Below are 13,447 nucleotides of genomic sequence, written 5' to 3' on the forward strand. Positions count from 1 at the left end.
ACACACACACACACACACACACACACACACACACACACACACACACACACGACTGGGGGTGGTGGTGGTTGTGTGGGGAGAATGCTCGTGAAGAGTGGTTTGCCAAGGTGTTTTTCTTTATCCTTCCTGCAGGACCCAGGAGATTCAGAGATTTCTTCTTTCTTTTAACACGGTGTTAAGCTGATCTGATTATCATTATAAGGGCTTAAAGTTTAAGAGAACTGGCATTTACAGAGCTTAGAGGTCTGGGAATTTTCAAGATGTGGGACAAAGTACTACAAGTAGTAGAGGATGTGTCTCATTCTCTCAACAAAGCACAGTAATCCTAAAATTCAGTGTGCATAAGTATTATCTGGTTGTTGTTAGCTGCAGTTGATTCTGACTTAATGCAGAGTAAGAACTGCTCCGTAAGGTTTTTCAAGGCTGTGACTTTTGGAAGCAGATCGCCAGGCTGGTCTTCTGAGGAGCCTCTGGGTGGGTTCAAACCGCCAATCTTTCAGCTAATAGTTGAGCACTTAACCGTTTGTGCCATCCAGAATCATCCAGAGGCTTGGTAAAAACTCAGATCTACAACCCCTGCCTTCTGAGATTCTAATACGGTTGATTTGGGTTGTTGCTAACAGACTACATTTTTAGGTAGCACCTCAGGTGGGTGCTTATGAAGACTCATTGGTAAATTAGAAGCATGGATTCTGGGGTCAGAGGTCTGGAATGAGGTCAGTCTTGGCTTTGCCACTTATCCACTGCAACCCCTCAGGCAAGTTATTTAGCATCTCTTAATTTCTTCCTGAAGCCCTGGCCAGGCAGTGGTTAAGAGTTATGGCTCCTAACCAAAAAGTCAGCAGTTCAAATCCACCAGTAGCTCCTTGGAAACCCTATGGGGCAGTTCTACTCTGTCCTATAGGGTGGCTATGAGTCGGAATTGATTCAACAGCAATGAGTTTTTTTTTTTAATTTCCTACTGGAGGGCCTTGGAGGTACAGCAGTTAAAGTGTTCGGCTGCTAACTGAAAGGTCAGCAGTTTGAACCTACCAGCCGCTCGGAGGGAGAAAGATGTGGCAGTTTGCTTCTATAAAGATTTATAGCCTTTGAAACACCATGTGGCAGTTCTACTCTGTCCTATAGGGTCGCTAAGAGTCGGAATCGACTTGACGACAGTGGGTTTGGTTTTGGGTTTATAATTTCTTCCTCTATCTCATTGTGTCTTGTGACTTGTGAGGGTTAACCAAGATAATTCAAATAAACATTTAGTACATTTATTTATGCTGAAAATGTTACTTAGTGTTGTTGTTATCATTATTCTTATTAAATACTTATTCAAAGTCACTGAGAATACAATTATTAAGCACTTAGTCAAAGTCACTAAGAGTACAATCAACAAAAGGAAAAAATAACCTGCTGTAATTCCAAACATACCGTAGACTTTCTATCTGCTGCTACCCTAGACTGTTCTTCCCTTTGCGTAGCTGGCAACTTTGTATTCAGAGCTCTGCTCAAACTCATTGTCTTCTGAAGTCTCTCCTGACCACAATGTCTAAAAGAGACCCTCAGTCTCTATAACACAGTTTTTATTTTATTTTCTTAGTAACAGTTATCACTATCTGAAATTATCTTGTATATTTGTTTACTTATTTATTATCAGTTTCCCTTCACTAGGGAGTACGTTTCATGAGATCAGGGACCTTACTCTTCAAGAGATCAGGGTCCAAAAGCAGAGAACAAGACAAATGTTCCCTACTTTGCTCCCAGCACCTAGAACAGGGTGTGGTGCAGAGTAGGCATTTAATATTTATCAAATTAATGAATGAAAAGTCTAGTGAAGAGACAGATATGTAAACCAAACCTGTAGTCATCAAGTAGGTTCTGATTCATGGTGACCCCATGTGACAGGGTTTTCTTGGGTGTAATCTTTATGGAAGCAGATCACCAGGCCTTTCTTTTAGGTGCCACTGGGTGGGTTGGAACTGCCAACCTTTTGGTTAGTAGCGGAAAGCAAAGCATTTTCACCACCCAGCTACCTAATATGTAAACAATTACATATAAAACAATGTACTAAGTGCTACAATAGACCCAAGGGCTTATGGGAGCTGTATTCTAAATTGTACAATATAGGAAATTCTGGGGTATATCACTTCAAGACAGGGCAAAAAAATCTCCCATTTTTCTGAAAACTTTGAAGATGTAGAACTTTCTGAGGCAAGAAAGACAGGGTGGAACTGATATTAGATCTCTCCAGACCACATCTCAGGACGCAGTGCAGAGCTTTTGTATTTTTTTCTGCATGCCAAACCAGCATTAACAGTAGAGGTAGGGGACTTGAATGTAAGGAAAATGCCTTTCAGAATCAAAGTCAATAGATCCTCTCAAGGCGTTCCCAGGGTGGAATGCCTCAGGATTGGGCTACATGTTCTGGAATTATACAGAATGAAGAGGACTCAGTGTTTACTCTAGGCAGGCTTTTGGGGAGAAAATGTAAGGTATTTTTTATCCTTGTCTTCAGATGTTATTGTTGTTGTTAGGGGCTGTAGAGTCAATTTCCACTCATAGCAACCTTATAGGACAGAGAACTGTCCCATAGGGTTTCTGTCATCGTTAAGATTGTATGTCAACTTGGCTGGGCAGTAATTCTCAGTGTTTATATGTGATCACTCCCATGATTGAATCTGCTGTGAGTAGCCAATCAGTTGAAAGGGAGTTTCCTTGGAGGTGTGGCCTGCATCCAAATATAGGCAGACTTCCTGGCTTTTTGCTCCCTCTAGATCCTGTGGCTACCTCCTGTTTGTCTGACCTCCGGTTCTTGGGACTTGAGCTATCAACTTATCTGCCGATTTGTGGATCATCACAGCCTGTGAGCAGAGCCCTGCTCTCTGACCTGCTGATCTTGGGTTCGCCAGCCCCTGCAGCTATGTGAATCAGGAGAGGCCTTGCGGTCTTGCCTGCCAATCTTGGGACTGGTTGATATTCACAGCCTGTGAGCAAGAGCCCTGCTTTCCTACCTGACGATCTTGAGTTCGCCAGCCCCTGCGGCTATGTGAATCCAGAGAAGCCTCTATCCTAATCCACGGACTTGAGACGTTCCAGCTTCTACAATTGCATGAGCTGTTTCTTCGATAGAAATCTCTCTCTCTATATATTTATATGCTTTACTGGTTTTGCTTCTCTAGAGAACCCAGCCTAAGACAGTTTCCAAGGAGTGGCTGGTGGATTTGCACTGTGGACCTTTTGGTTAGCAGCCAAACACTTAAACACTGTGCCACCAAAACACACTATGTGCAAGTATGAAAAAAATACATCCTCCTACCTCCATCATAGGAGCCCTGGTTATGCAGTTGTTAAACTGCTCAGCTGCTAACCAAAAGATCAGCAGTTCAAACCCACCAGCCGCTCTGTGGAAGAAAGATGTGGCAGTCTGCTTCCATAAAGATTACAGCCTTGGAAACCCTATGGGGCAGTTCTACTCTGCCCTATAGGGTCACTACGAGTCGGAATCAACTGGATGGCAATGGGTTTGGTTTTTTTTGGTTTAACGATAGGTTGAGGAGCCCTGGAGGTGCAGTGGTTAAAGTGCTCCAAAAGATAGGCGGTTCGAACCCACCAGTCACTTAGCAGGAGAAAGATGTAGCAGTCTGCTTCTGTAAAGATTACAGCTTTGGAAACCGTATGGGGCAGTTCTACTCTATCCTATAGGGTCTCTACGAGTCAGAATCAACTCTATGGCAGTGGATTTTTTTTCCCTTTGGTTAATGATAGGTTGGTTAAAAATGTTTCAATGATTATAAAATCATAAACTGAACACAGAACAAGACCTTTTCTTGCAGTTTTTAGTAGTCCATAAAAGATTCAGCTCATTATATCGGTGTGACTTTGTACATCTCAGAAAGGATGCATTCAATAAGTGTATTTGAAGTTTTTCGTCTTTTCTGCTTTTCCCCTGCGGGAGTACCTGTGGAGAGGCTAATGATGATAGTTGACATGGATTAAAGGCAGACAACACATAAGTTAGAAACTGCTGGAAAGAGGCTGGTTGATGGAATAGAAACCCCCTGAGGAATCTACTCCTGAAGGATAAAAAACATCAGCCAATCCAGTAACAAGACCGGAATAGGTCAAGCTCCCCGCCGTCTCCCGACTAACCAAGTCTAAAACTGGCGCCTGCGCACTGATTGGCCGCGGCGGTTTTCCCAGAGGGGGAACTTGATTTGCTCCAACGATGCGGGACAGGTATCCGCAGCCAGCGCCCCTAACGTAATCAGGGCCGGTACCGAATCCTGGGAGCGCCAGCCATTGCCTCAAAGCAGATCCAAACAGTTAATTTTTGAAAACGCAGGAGGTCCAAAGAGACCTGGAACTCCATGGTAGCCACGATGTAAGCCGTAACATCTCTCCCCCACTTCCTGCCGCAATATCTTGTTGCCAGAGCAACTGTGGGCGTCACCAACCTGACGGCGGAAATAGGGCACAGAGAGTACACGTCTCCAGCCCATTGACAGATCTATCGCGCAGGCGCATTAGCTTTTTCTGGCTGTGGTTTGCTGTCTAGCGATGCATTCTGCGTCTGCGTATTAGTTACTACGCGCCTTGGTCTACCTTTACGCCTGCGCATATAGACATTCCGGGGAGGGCGGAGCTGGTCCTCAGCGGTGCGCATGTGCAAACATTACATCCGGTGTGGCCACCGGATCAGCCAGGAGTTTCAGGAACGTGAGCTGGAGGCTTGAGAGTATAGTCATGTCGGCGTCGGTAGTGTCGGTGATCACGCGGTTCTTAGAAGAGTACTTGAGCTCTACTCCGCAGCGTCTGAAGTTGCTGGATGCATACCTCCTGTATATACTGCTGACCGGGGCGCTGCAGTTTGGTTATTGTCTCCTCGTGGGGACTTTCCCCTTCAACTCTTTCCTCTCGGGCTTCATCTCTTGTGTGGGAAGCTTCATCCTGGCGGGTAATGATTCTATACGTAATCGCAATAATAATGTGTTACTTTGGTGCGTTGCCTTTTATTCTCACAATACTCCATTTTATATTAGACCACCTCCTCACGAAGCTTTGGGAAGAGCCTATCTTGTTGTCGTTTTGTGAGTGGGTCAGTTGAGGCTCGGAAAGGTTGTCACATGCCTAGTGCCACACAGCTGCCTAGGATGAAATTATATCTCCAAGGAAACCACCCTCATGCCGCTGCTCATCCTGGTGATCCACTCCTCTTTAGATCGACCGCATTCCAACTTTCACTTAGCTTTCTAACACACCTTCAAAGCTGGTAGACTTTTAAAGTGAAAAATCTAACTCTGAATCATCTCTCATCTTGGTGTAATCACTACTAACGTCCAGTGAAATGTTTCAGTGAAACAGTGTGAAGAATAATATGTATTGCTTGGCGAATCATCCTTTACTGGACTTTGGCTTTTAACTATTCCTACTTATTTCTTGTAGATGAAGCTGTTATTTCACTATTTTGAACTCAGTTTTTATTCACACAGTTCTCCTTTAGTTTTAGTTTTTCCTTCTGATTCCCAGCGTTTGATACCTTGTAATCTGTCATATTTAATGAGAGCTGACTATCCCCATAAATTTTTGCCAAAATCTGACCCTTCCAGTTCACAAGGGAATCAGTGAATACAGAGTCCAAACTTGGTCCAGGGAGTGTTAGTCCAGTTTGTAGGTGGCCACCACATGGGCCTTTCCAGTCACTGCTCCTTGGCTTTGAAAACATGCCAGAATTTATGGTGTTTTTTTTTTTTTCCTAAGATGATCATCAGGTCATCAATTGAATTTTGAGACTAATACAAGGTATTATGGTGAGAGGTGTTGGGGATACATTAAGATATGTTCCTTGACCACAAAGAGTTTACAGTCTAGCTGGGGCACCAACCAAAAAAAAACGGATACTGTTGAGTCAGTTCCGACCATAATGACCCTATAGGACAGAGTAGAATGGCTCTATAGGGTTTCCAAGGAGCAGCTGGTGGATTTGAACTGCTGACCTTTTGGTTAGCACCTGAACTTTTAACTACTGTGCCACCAGTACTTCATAGTTGGGGCACAGGCATACAAAATACAGAATAAGAATTGTTTGGAGACTTCATTTACGGTGATATTTAAAGTTACAGATCTATAGAATGCTTTTTTACCCATTCATATCGCTAGTTCTAACTCACACAACATACGCTCCTGCCTTCTTCCTTTTTTTTCTCATAGCTGAAAATAGGCCTGAGGACTTAATGGTCCCTGGATGGTACAAATGGTTAAGTGTGTCTTGGAACCTACCCAGTAGGCCTGGCCATCGGCTTCCGAAAAAGTCACAGCTGTGACCCTATGGAGTGCAATTCTACTCTGAAACAGGAGGAGTTGCCACAAGTTGGAATTGACTTGATGGCAACTGCTTTGTTGTTTTTTTGAAGGACTTAATTATTTGTGCACTAGCCTGGTCTGGAGTTGTAGTGTTAGTGTGTTGATTGGATATTTAATTATCATCTTTGAGTTTCGCCCAGATGACCAAGATCTGGTTTTCTGTGACAGTATACTGGCCTTTGGAGTGATATATTACCATTATCAGATACACCATACACACTTTAGCAAGGCAGGAGGGGCTTCAAAGCTGATTCTTTTTTTTTTTTTAAAAGAAATCATGCTGAAGTCACCCTGGTTTCATAAGCCTTTAGGGGTTAAGAATGACTCTTGAGAGCCCCTTAAAAGAGTGTGGTTTGTTGAAGAGTAGGTATGGACTAAAGTTATAGATTATTATGATAAAGTCTTAAGTTTTTTGAGCATATGCCTTTTCCTAATGCCAAGTTGTGTTTTTGAGACTGGTGTCTCTATAAGTCAGAATCGACTTGAAGGCAACGGGTTTTTTTTCCCCTCTGCCCTCCCGTGGGAGCTAGATCAATTACCGAAGAGAATGCCTAGTGAAAGTGCACGTTCGTTAATAGTGGGATCAATATGGGAGATTAAACCAAATTTATTAGATAACAGATAATTAGGCCAGAGAAGTGAAAGTGTCTTCGGGAAGAGAAAGGATTCATGACAAATCATAATTGACACAGAAGATATTATTTACACTTCTCTTGATAGCATTGATCTTGTTAAATTTACCTCCTCTGCCATTTGTTAGCCCAGATCGTCAAGTGCTGGCTGGTTTTAGTGGAGAATTTGAAATTCGGATGCTTATTCTTTGTTCTGATTGTTAGTAAAAGAAGCCTTGTACCTATTAGTAACTTCCCTGTGGTGTGTTCCCTGTTGGACAGGAAGGGAGGGGACTAGTTTGACTGGAGGAGAATTGTAGGAGATTAAGTTGAAGGATGGAGTCCCTGGGTGGGGCGATTGGTTGCTAACTGAAAGGTTGGAGGTTCAAGTCTACCCAGAGGTGCCTAGGAAGAAAGACCTGGCAGTCTGCTTCCAAAAAATCAGTCATTGAAAACCCAATGGAACACAGTTATAATCTGACACACATGGGTCACCATGAGTTGGAATTGACTTGACAGCAGCTGATGGTGATGGTGGGTGAATGTTGAAGGACTGGGTGGAGCTGGATGTTAGAGCTTTGGATGCCAGGCCAAGGAGTTTGGTCCTTATCCTGTAGGTAATAGGAAAGCATCTGAGGATTTTCTTTTTTTGAGTGGGGGGAGAATCTTAAAATTGGTGTTAGCATGTAGGATGAATTGGAGGGAAAAGTCCTTTAGTTTGGTTACCTAATTTCTTTTTCGGCAGTCTATATTTATATTCTCTTCCATTCTGTTGCATATGTTAATTAGCACATGCTCTTTGGAAATTAATCAGTACATTTTTAACCAATTTAGAATGCTACCACACTTTTAAGAAGCGTGGTGTTATTGGGCCTGATGGTATTAAAATGGTCTTTTTTTTCCTATCCCCTCCTGGCTGGGAGATTTACCAATGGTTTCAAGGAGCCAGAGGTAGAAAATATCCTTTGAAAGATTTTTTTTTTGTTTGTTTTTGAATCAACAGAGTACAATATAGTAGGCTTTAAAGGGACCTCAGAGGTAGAGTATTTTTTCTTCTTGTAGACGAATTTCAAACATCCTCAGCAGGTGATTGCTTATCTTGTGGTTAAATATCTCAAACCAAAGAAAAAAAAAACTAAACCTGCTGTCGAGTTAATTCTGACTCATAGCAACCCTACAGGACAGAGAACAATTGCCTCATAGGGTTTCCAAGGCTGTAATCTTGGAAGCAGACTGCCACATCTTTCTCCCTTGGAGAGGCTAGTGGGTTCAAACTGCCAACCTTTTGCTTAGCAGCTGAGTGCTTAACCATTGCACCACCAGGGCTCCTTCAGATATCTCTAGAGGAGGCCCTCTGCCCCTTTTTTAGAGTAACAATCCAGGGTTGGCAGCCCTTCTAATTTGATCATCCTTTACCTGACTGAACTCTTTCTGCTGTTTTAAAGTGCTTTTTTTAGATGGGTAAGTAGAGAACATTAAGCCTATCCCTAAAATAAGTCTTTGATCTTGTAATTGTTTTTTAAGTCATTTCACAACTTTGGTCTACTCTGTTCTTTAATCTATACAGAACAATTTCGGCTTAAATTAAAAAAAAAAAAAGATAAAAGGTTTGTTGCCCCCAGTTTACAAATTCAAAAGCAGTTTGAATCTGAAAGGCAAAGGGGCTGGATCTGGAGTGTTTCTGTCTCATGGGAGCTATTGGGCTGTGTGGACTGGGACCCAGTCTTTTGAAATTACTCATCGCATTTATGGGTCCTAATGTTCTCTCCCATAACGGATACGTAAGAGGTTGGAAGTTTGCCAGCGTTATGCCTGATAATCTTTTTTTAAATATCTACCGTATCAATTGTCACCTGCTCTCAATATCTCTTATCTAGAATACTCTAATTCTGCTCGCTGGTCTCCCTGCCTTTACTCTCTCTCCCTCCAGTCCATCTTCTACTATGTTTACAGGCTTGATTTGATTTGCAGATCTGATTGTGTCACTCCACACATAAAACATGTCGTGGCTCCCAAAGTAAAATCTAGATTTTATGATACAGGCTCTTTTTATCTCCAGCTTCATCTCTTACGCCCCACAGTGTACTTCATGCTCCAGCATTATTGAGCTGCTTGTTATTCCCTGAACATGTCAAGCTTTTTTGCTGTTGCTTGCCTGCCTGGAAAATTCCTTCACTTCTTAGACTTCTCAGCTCAAGTGCTGCTGCTTCCTTTTGGGATGATCCCAGCCAAGTTAAATTCTCTTTCACCTGTATTCTGCTTCCCCTTTGTGTGTGTGTGGTGTGGCACTTTCATATTGTGCTGTATTTGTTTGCATGTCTGTCTTCCTGCTGGAAGGTTAGCCCTTGAGGGGCTGTCTTTTCATCTCTGCATCTTCAGTGCTTAAAACTGTATATGTTAAATTGCGAACATACATATATGACTTAAAATACTGAGCAGTTATGTGCCAGGTTCTCTACTAAGGTGCTGGAGATTCATCTGTGAAACATGCAGATTATGTAGAGCTCCTAATCTACCAGGAGATACAGGCAAGTAAATATGGGTATAGGGCTGTGATGGAGACGTATTGGCCAGGATAGGAGCACAAATCTCAAACGGGCACTCAACCCTGCCCATCAGTCTTATAGTGCTTCCCTAATGTGTTAGCTTTCGGGGCCCTGGTGGCACAGTGGTTAAGAGCTCAGGCTGCTAACCAAAAGTTCGGCAGTTTGAATCCACCAGCTGCTCCTTGGAAGCCCTATGGGGCAGTTCTACTCTGTCCTGTAGGGTTGTTATGTGTCGCAATTAACTCAAGGGCAGTGGGTTTTGTTTTTTGTTTATGTTAGCTTTCCTAAATATGTTTCGTAACAGCTCTCCACACTCTCTCCTGTATTTCTTCTTTTCCTGTATTCTCAGGAATAGACAATCTTGTTTTATTTTTTCACTAAGAAATAGTGAGACAGGAAGGAATCCCTTCATTTTCTCACCCTGAATCATAGCAGTCCACCTGCACCATTACCCATTCTGTCTGGTACTTCCCATTGTGGTGCGTGATGTGTCCCTTTCCTGTCAAAGACCAGCCCCTCCACTTGTGCAGAGGATCCAGTCTTCTGTTGCTCACCCAGGGACTCAGCCCTGCAATTATCCTTCCCTTCTGCATCATTAATTTCTGTTGCCACTGGATCATTCTCATTATTAAATAAATATGCTCTAATATCACCCAATTAAAAAATTTTTTTTTTCCTTTTGACTTCAAATACCCTTCCAGCTACTATCCCATTTCTTCTCTTTCATTACAAAATTTCTTGAAGGACTAGTCTAGTTGCTGTTTCTACTTTCTCATTTTCCATTCATTCCTTAAGCCCTCTTGGTGGTCTTTTCCTTCCAATTCAGCAGAATTACTCTTACCATGTTGCTAAATCTCATGTTCATTTTCCACCTCACCTTACCTGACCACTCCGCAACCTTCAGTATTTCACATAGTTGGCCACTCACTTCTGTGTGAAATACTTTCTTCTCTAAACTTCTAGCATAGGACATTCTCCTTGTTGTCCCTTCTTAACTCACCTCATTGGTGGTTCCTTCTTACTGTTTGTGCTAGGTACTTCTCTGTCCAAGGGTATCATTTTGGACTCCTTCACTTCTCTCTATTTTTTTTTCCATAGGTGAATTTAAATATTTATATACCTACAGCTACCTACATTTATATTTTTAGTTTTGACCTGTCCCCTCAATTCCAAAATAGTAAGTCCAGTTTGCCAACTTGACATTTCCACTTGATGTCTTATAAATACCTCCAACTTACCATGTTGCAAATTGAACCATCCCCACCATCTGCCTCATAGTCAGTACATGGCATCACCATTGGTTGGGCTACTGAATCCAAAAATTCAGGGGGTTTCCCTCTTCCCCTGTCTCCCACATTCATTTCATCAGCAAGCCCTGTCTTCTCCAAAACATCTATACTGCTTCGCTTTTGCCTATTTTTATCATTACCCTGAGCTTTTAGGCTCCTAAGTGATTCTTCTGCTTTAACCCTGCAAATTATTCTCTATCATTGCAGCTTTAGCAACCTTAAAAAATGTAAATCAGATCATTTTATTCACCTCCCAAAACCCTGAATTGTTGTTCCCTTGCACTTAGAACTAAATCCAAACTCTACCGAGGCTTACAAAGTCCCGCAGGACTTGGCCTTGTCTCCTGAGTCCCCTTGATCCCTACAGTCTGGTCACTGTGCCCTTGTTATACCCAGAACATGCCAAGATTGTTCTTGCTACCTGGAATGCTCTGCCCCCAGGTCTTTGCATGGTTGGCTCCTTATCAGTCAGATATTGGTTTGTATTTAAGATCTTAGGCCTTCTATGACCAGTGAGTAATAAATAGCTTCCCTGTTGCTGTTATCCTGTTTTATTTTCTTCTTGGCACATATTCTACCCAGACACCACTGCTGTTGAGTCGATTCCAACTCACAGTGACTCTGTAGGACAAAGTAGAACTGCCCCATATCTTTCTCCCACAGAACACTGTTCCATACTGCTGACCTTTCGGTTAGTAGTTGAGTGCTTTAACCACTGTGCCACTGGCTTGGCACATATTATTACCTGATACTTCCTTGTTCATTTACTTGTTTATTATATATTTCTCTCCATTGGTGTGTAAGCTCCTTGGGAGCCAGAATCTTGTCTGTCTTGTTTTGTGCTGTATTCCTAGAACCGGAACAATGCCTGGTACATAGTAGGTGCTTAATAAATATTTTGCTGAATGAATGAACGAACATGCACAAAGATAGATTAAATTAGAACTACCCAAAATGGAACCAGCTGCCTCAGGATGTAATAGATTTCCATCTTTGGAAGTGCTCAGGGAGAGATTTAAGGATATTTGTGGAGGAGCTTAAAAAAGTCTTTTTTTTTGTTTGTTTTTTGTACTCCAACACATCCAGGGGATATGACACATCCGTATCAGTAGCACAGGCTCTGGAAAGTTTGTAATTCTCTCCCTGGGGGTGGTTTATCAGTGTCTGTAAATAGTGAGTATAGTTTGGAAAGCTTCCCAGGTGGTTCACGCAGCCTCCCCCAGCATGCCCACCCCTACCCCCTTATAGGCATTTTATGCACCAAATGAGTGTTGGTATTTATGACCTCCAAAATCCTTTGCATCTCTGTGGGATTCTTATTTCTTATGCTGTCATCAAATTAACTTGGATTACCGTGATCATGATAGTGGTTATACTTCATTACTTTATCCATCTTCATCATGGAGTTTTTCTTTTGTATGAAATATCCCCTCATCTTTCCTGAAACACTTCTTCGCTCCAGTTCCCTCACCCTAATAACTACTGTTTATAGTTTGGTATTTATTTCTCCAGATTTTTACTAGATTCCAACTAAAATGACAAAATACTGATCTATATTTTTAGAAACAGAAATGGGGATTTTTTTTCTTTTTTCACTTAATGTATCTTGGATAGCTTTATTGTCAGTGTATAGAGATTTACTTAATTTTTTTTGAATAACTGCATGGAATTTCATTGCATGTCTGTAGTGTAATTTATTTAACTAATCCCCTTGATAACATTTGGACTGATTTGAGGTTTCTTTTCCTAGCTTTTTTGCATGCTGTTACAATTTCTTTGTTCTGTAACAAATTCCTTAGTCAAAAGGTAGAAAGCTTTTAAATGTTAAGAGATGTTGCCAGTTACTTTCCCAAAGGGCTGTGCCAATCTATGCTGTCTACAGCAGGATATTAATTGATTGCCCTAGCTTCAGTCAGTTTCCTTCATTTTTTGAAGGATCTGGGTACCTAAAAAGATGAGCAGTGTTTCCACCACGTTTACATGTTTAAGCATAGTGAAAACTCTGTTGCCATGGTGATGGGCTGTGGATAACTAGTCTGGTAGTTTTCTGACCTTTAGGGTAAATCTCACTTTGCAGTCTTTTCTTGGTTAGTGACAGAATGGATGCTAGCCTGAAGCAAATTTGGGCTTTCTTAAATAGTGTCATAATTTATCACAAGCATTAAAACATTTTGGAAAAGTATACTCCTGGAACTTCCTTTCGTGTCAACTGGTGACTGTTGCTAATTTATCAGGTTAGAATCTTCAAAGGTATAGAATGTGGCAGTGGAGAGGTCTCTGTCAAGAGTTATATAGCAGAGGTCTCTGCCTTTTTTGAGATAAATAAGCAGCTGCTGAAACTTTGAGATAAAAGACAATTTATCTACAACTATGAAGTCCTCATGGATGAGCATTTAATATTTATAATCTCTGCTATCCATTATTATACAAGTATTCTATTAGAAAATAATCCACATTTTTATAACTTTTTGTCATTCAGCCTACCTACATCCCATCCCCATCTAGGTATACTTAGAAACTTAAATCAGGAGATAAGAGAGTTCTGAAGGTTTTGTGGTTGTATTTATTTTCTTTGAGTATGCCTCTGGTTTTTTTTTAATTGTACTTCAGGTGACGGCTTACAGAACAAACAGTTTCTCATGAAACAGAAGTACAC

General features: G+C 41.7%; 1 protein-coding gene across 1 annotated transcript in view; it reads left to right on the forward strand.

Moving 5' to 3' along the window:
• Positions 1-4,649: 4,649 nt before the first annotated feature.
• The window catches only part of DAD1 (defender against cell death 1), a 26,727-nt gene continuing 17,929 nt past the window's right edge, over positions 4,650-13,447 (forward strand). Inside the window, exon 1 of the mRNA XM_004389937.2 lies at positions 4,650-4,939. Within this exon, the coding sequence (XP_004389994.1) occupies positions 4,729-4,939 (211 nt within the window). The 5' untranslated portion in view covers positions 4,650-4,728. The remainder of the gene's footprint in view (positions 4,940-13,447) is intronic.

This window comes from Trichechus manatus, unplaced genomic scaffold, assembly GCF_000243295.1.
Source record: "Trichechus manatus latirostris isolate Lorelei unplaced genomic scaffold, TriManLat1.0 scaffold00268, whole genome shotgun sequence".
Classification (NCBI taxonomy): Eukaryota; Metazoa; Chordata; class Mammalia; order Sirenia; family Trichechidae; genus Trichechus; species Trichechus manatus.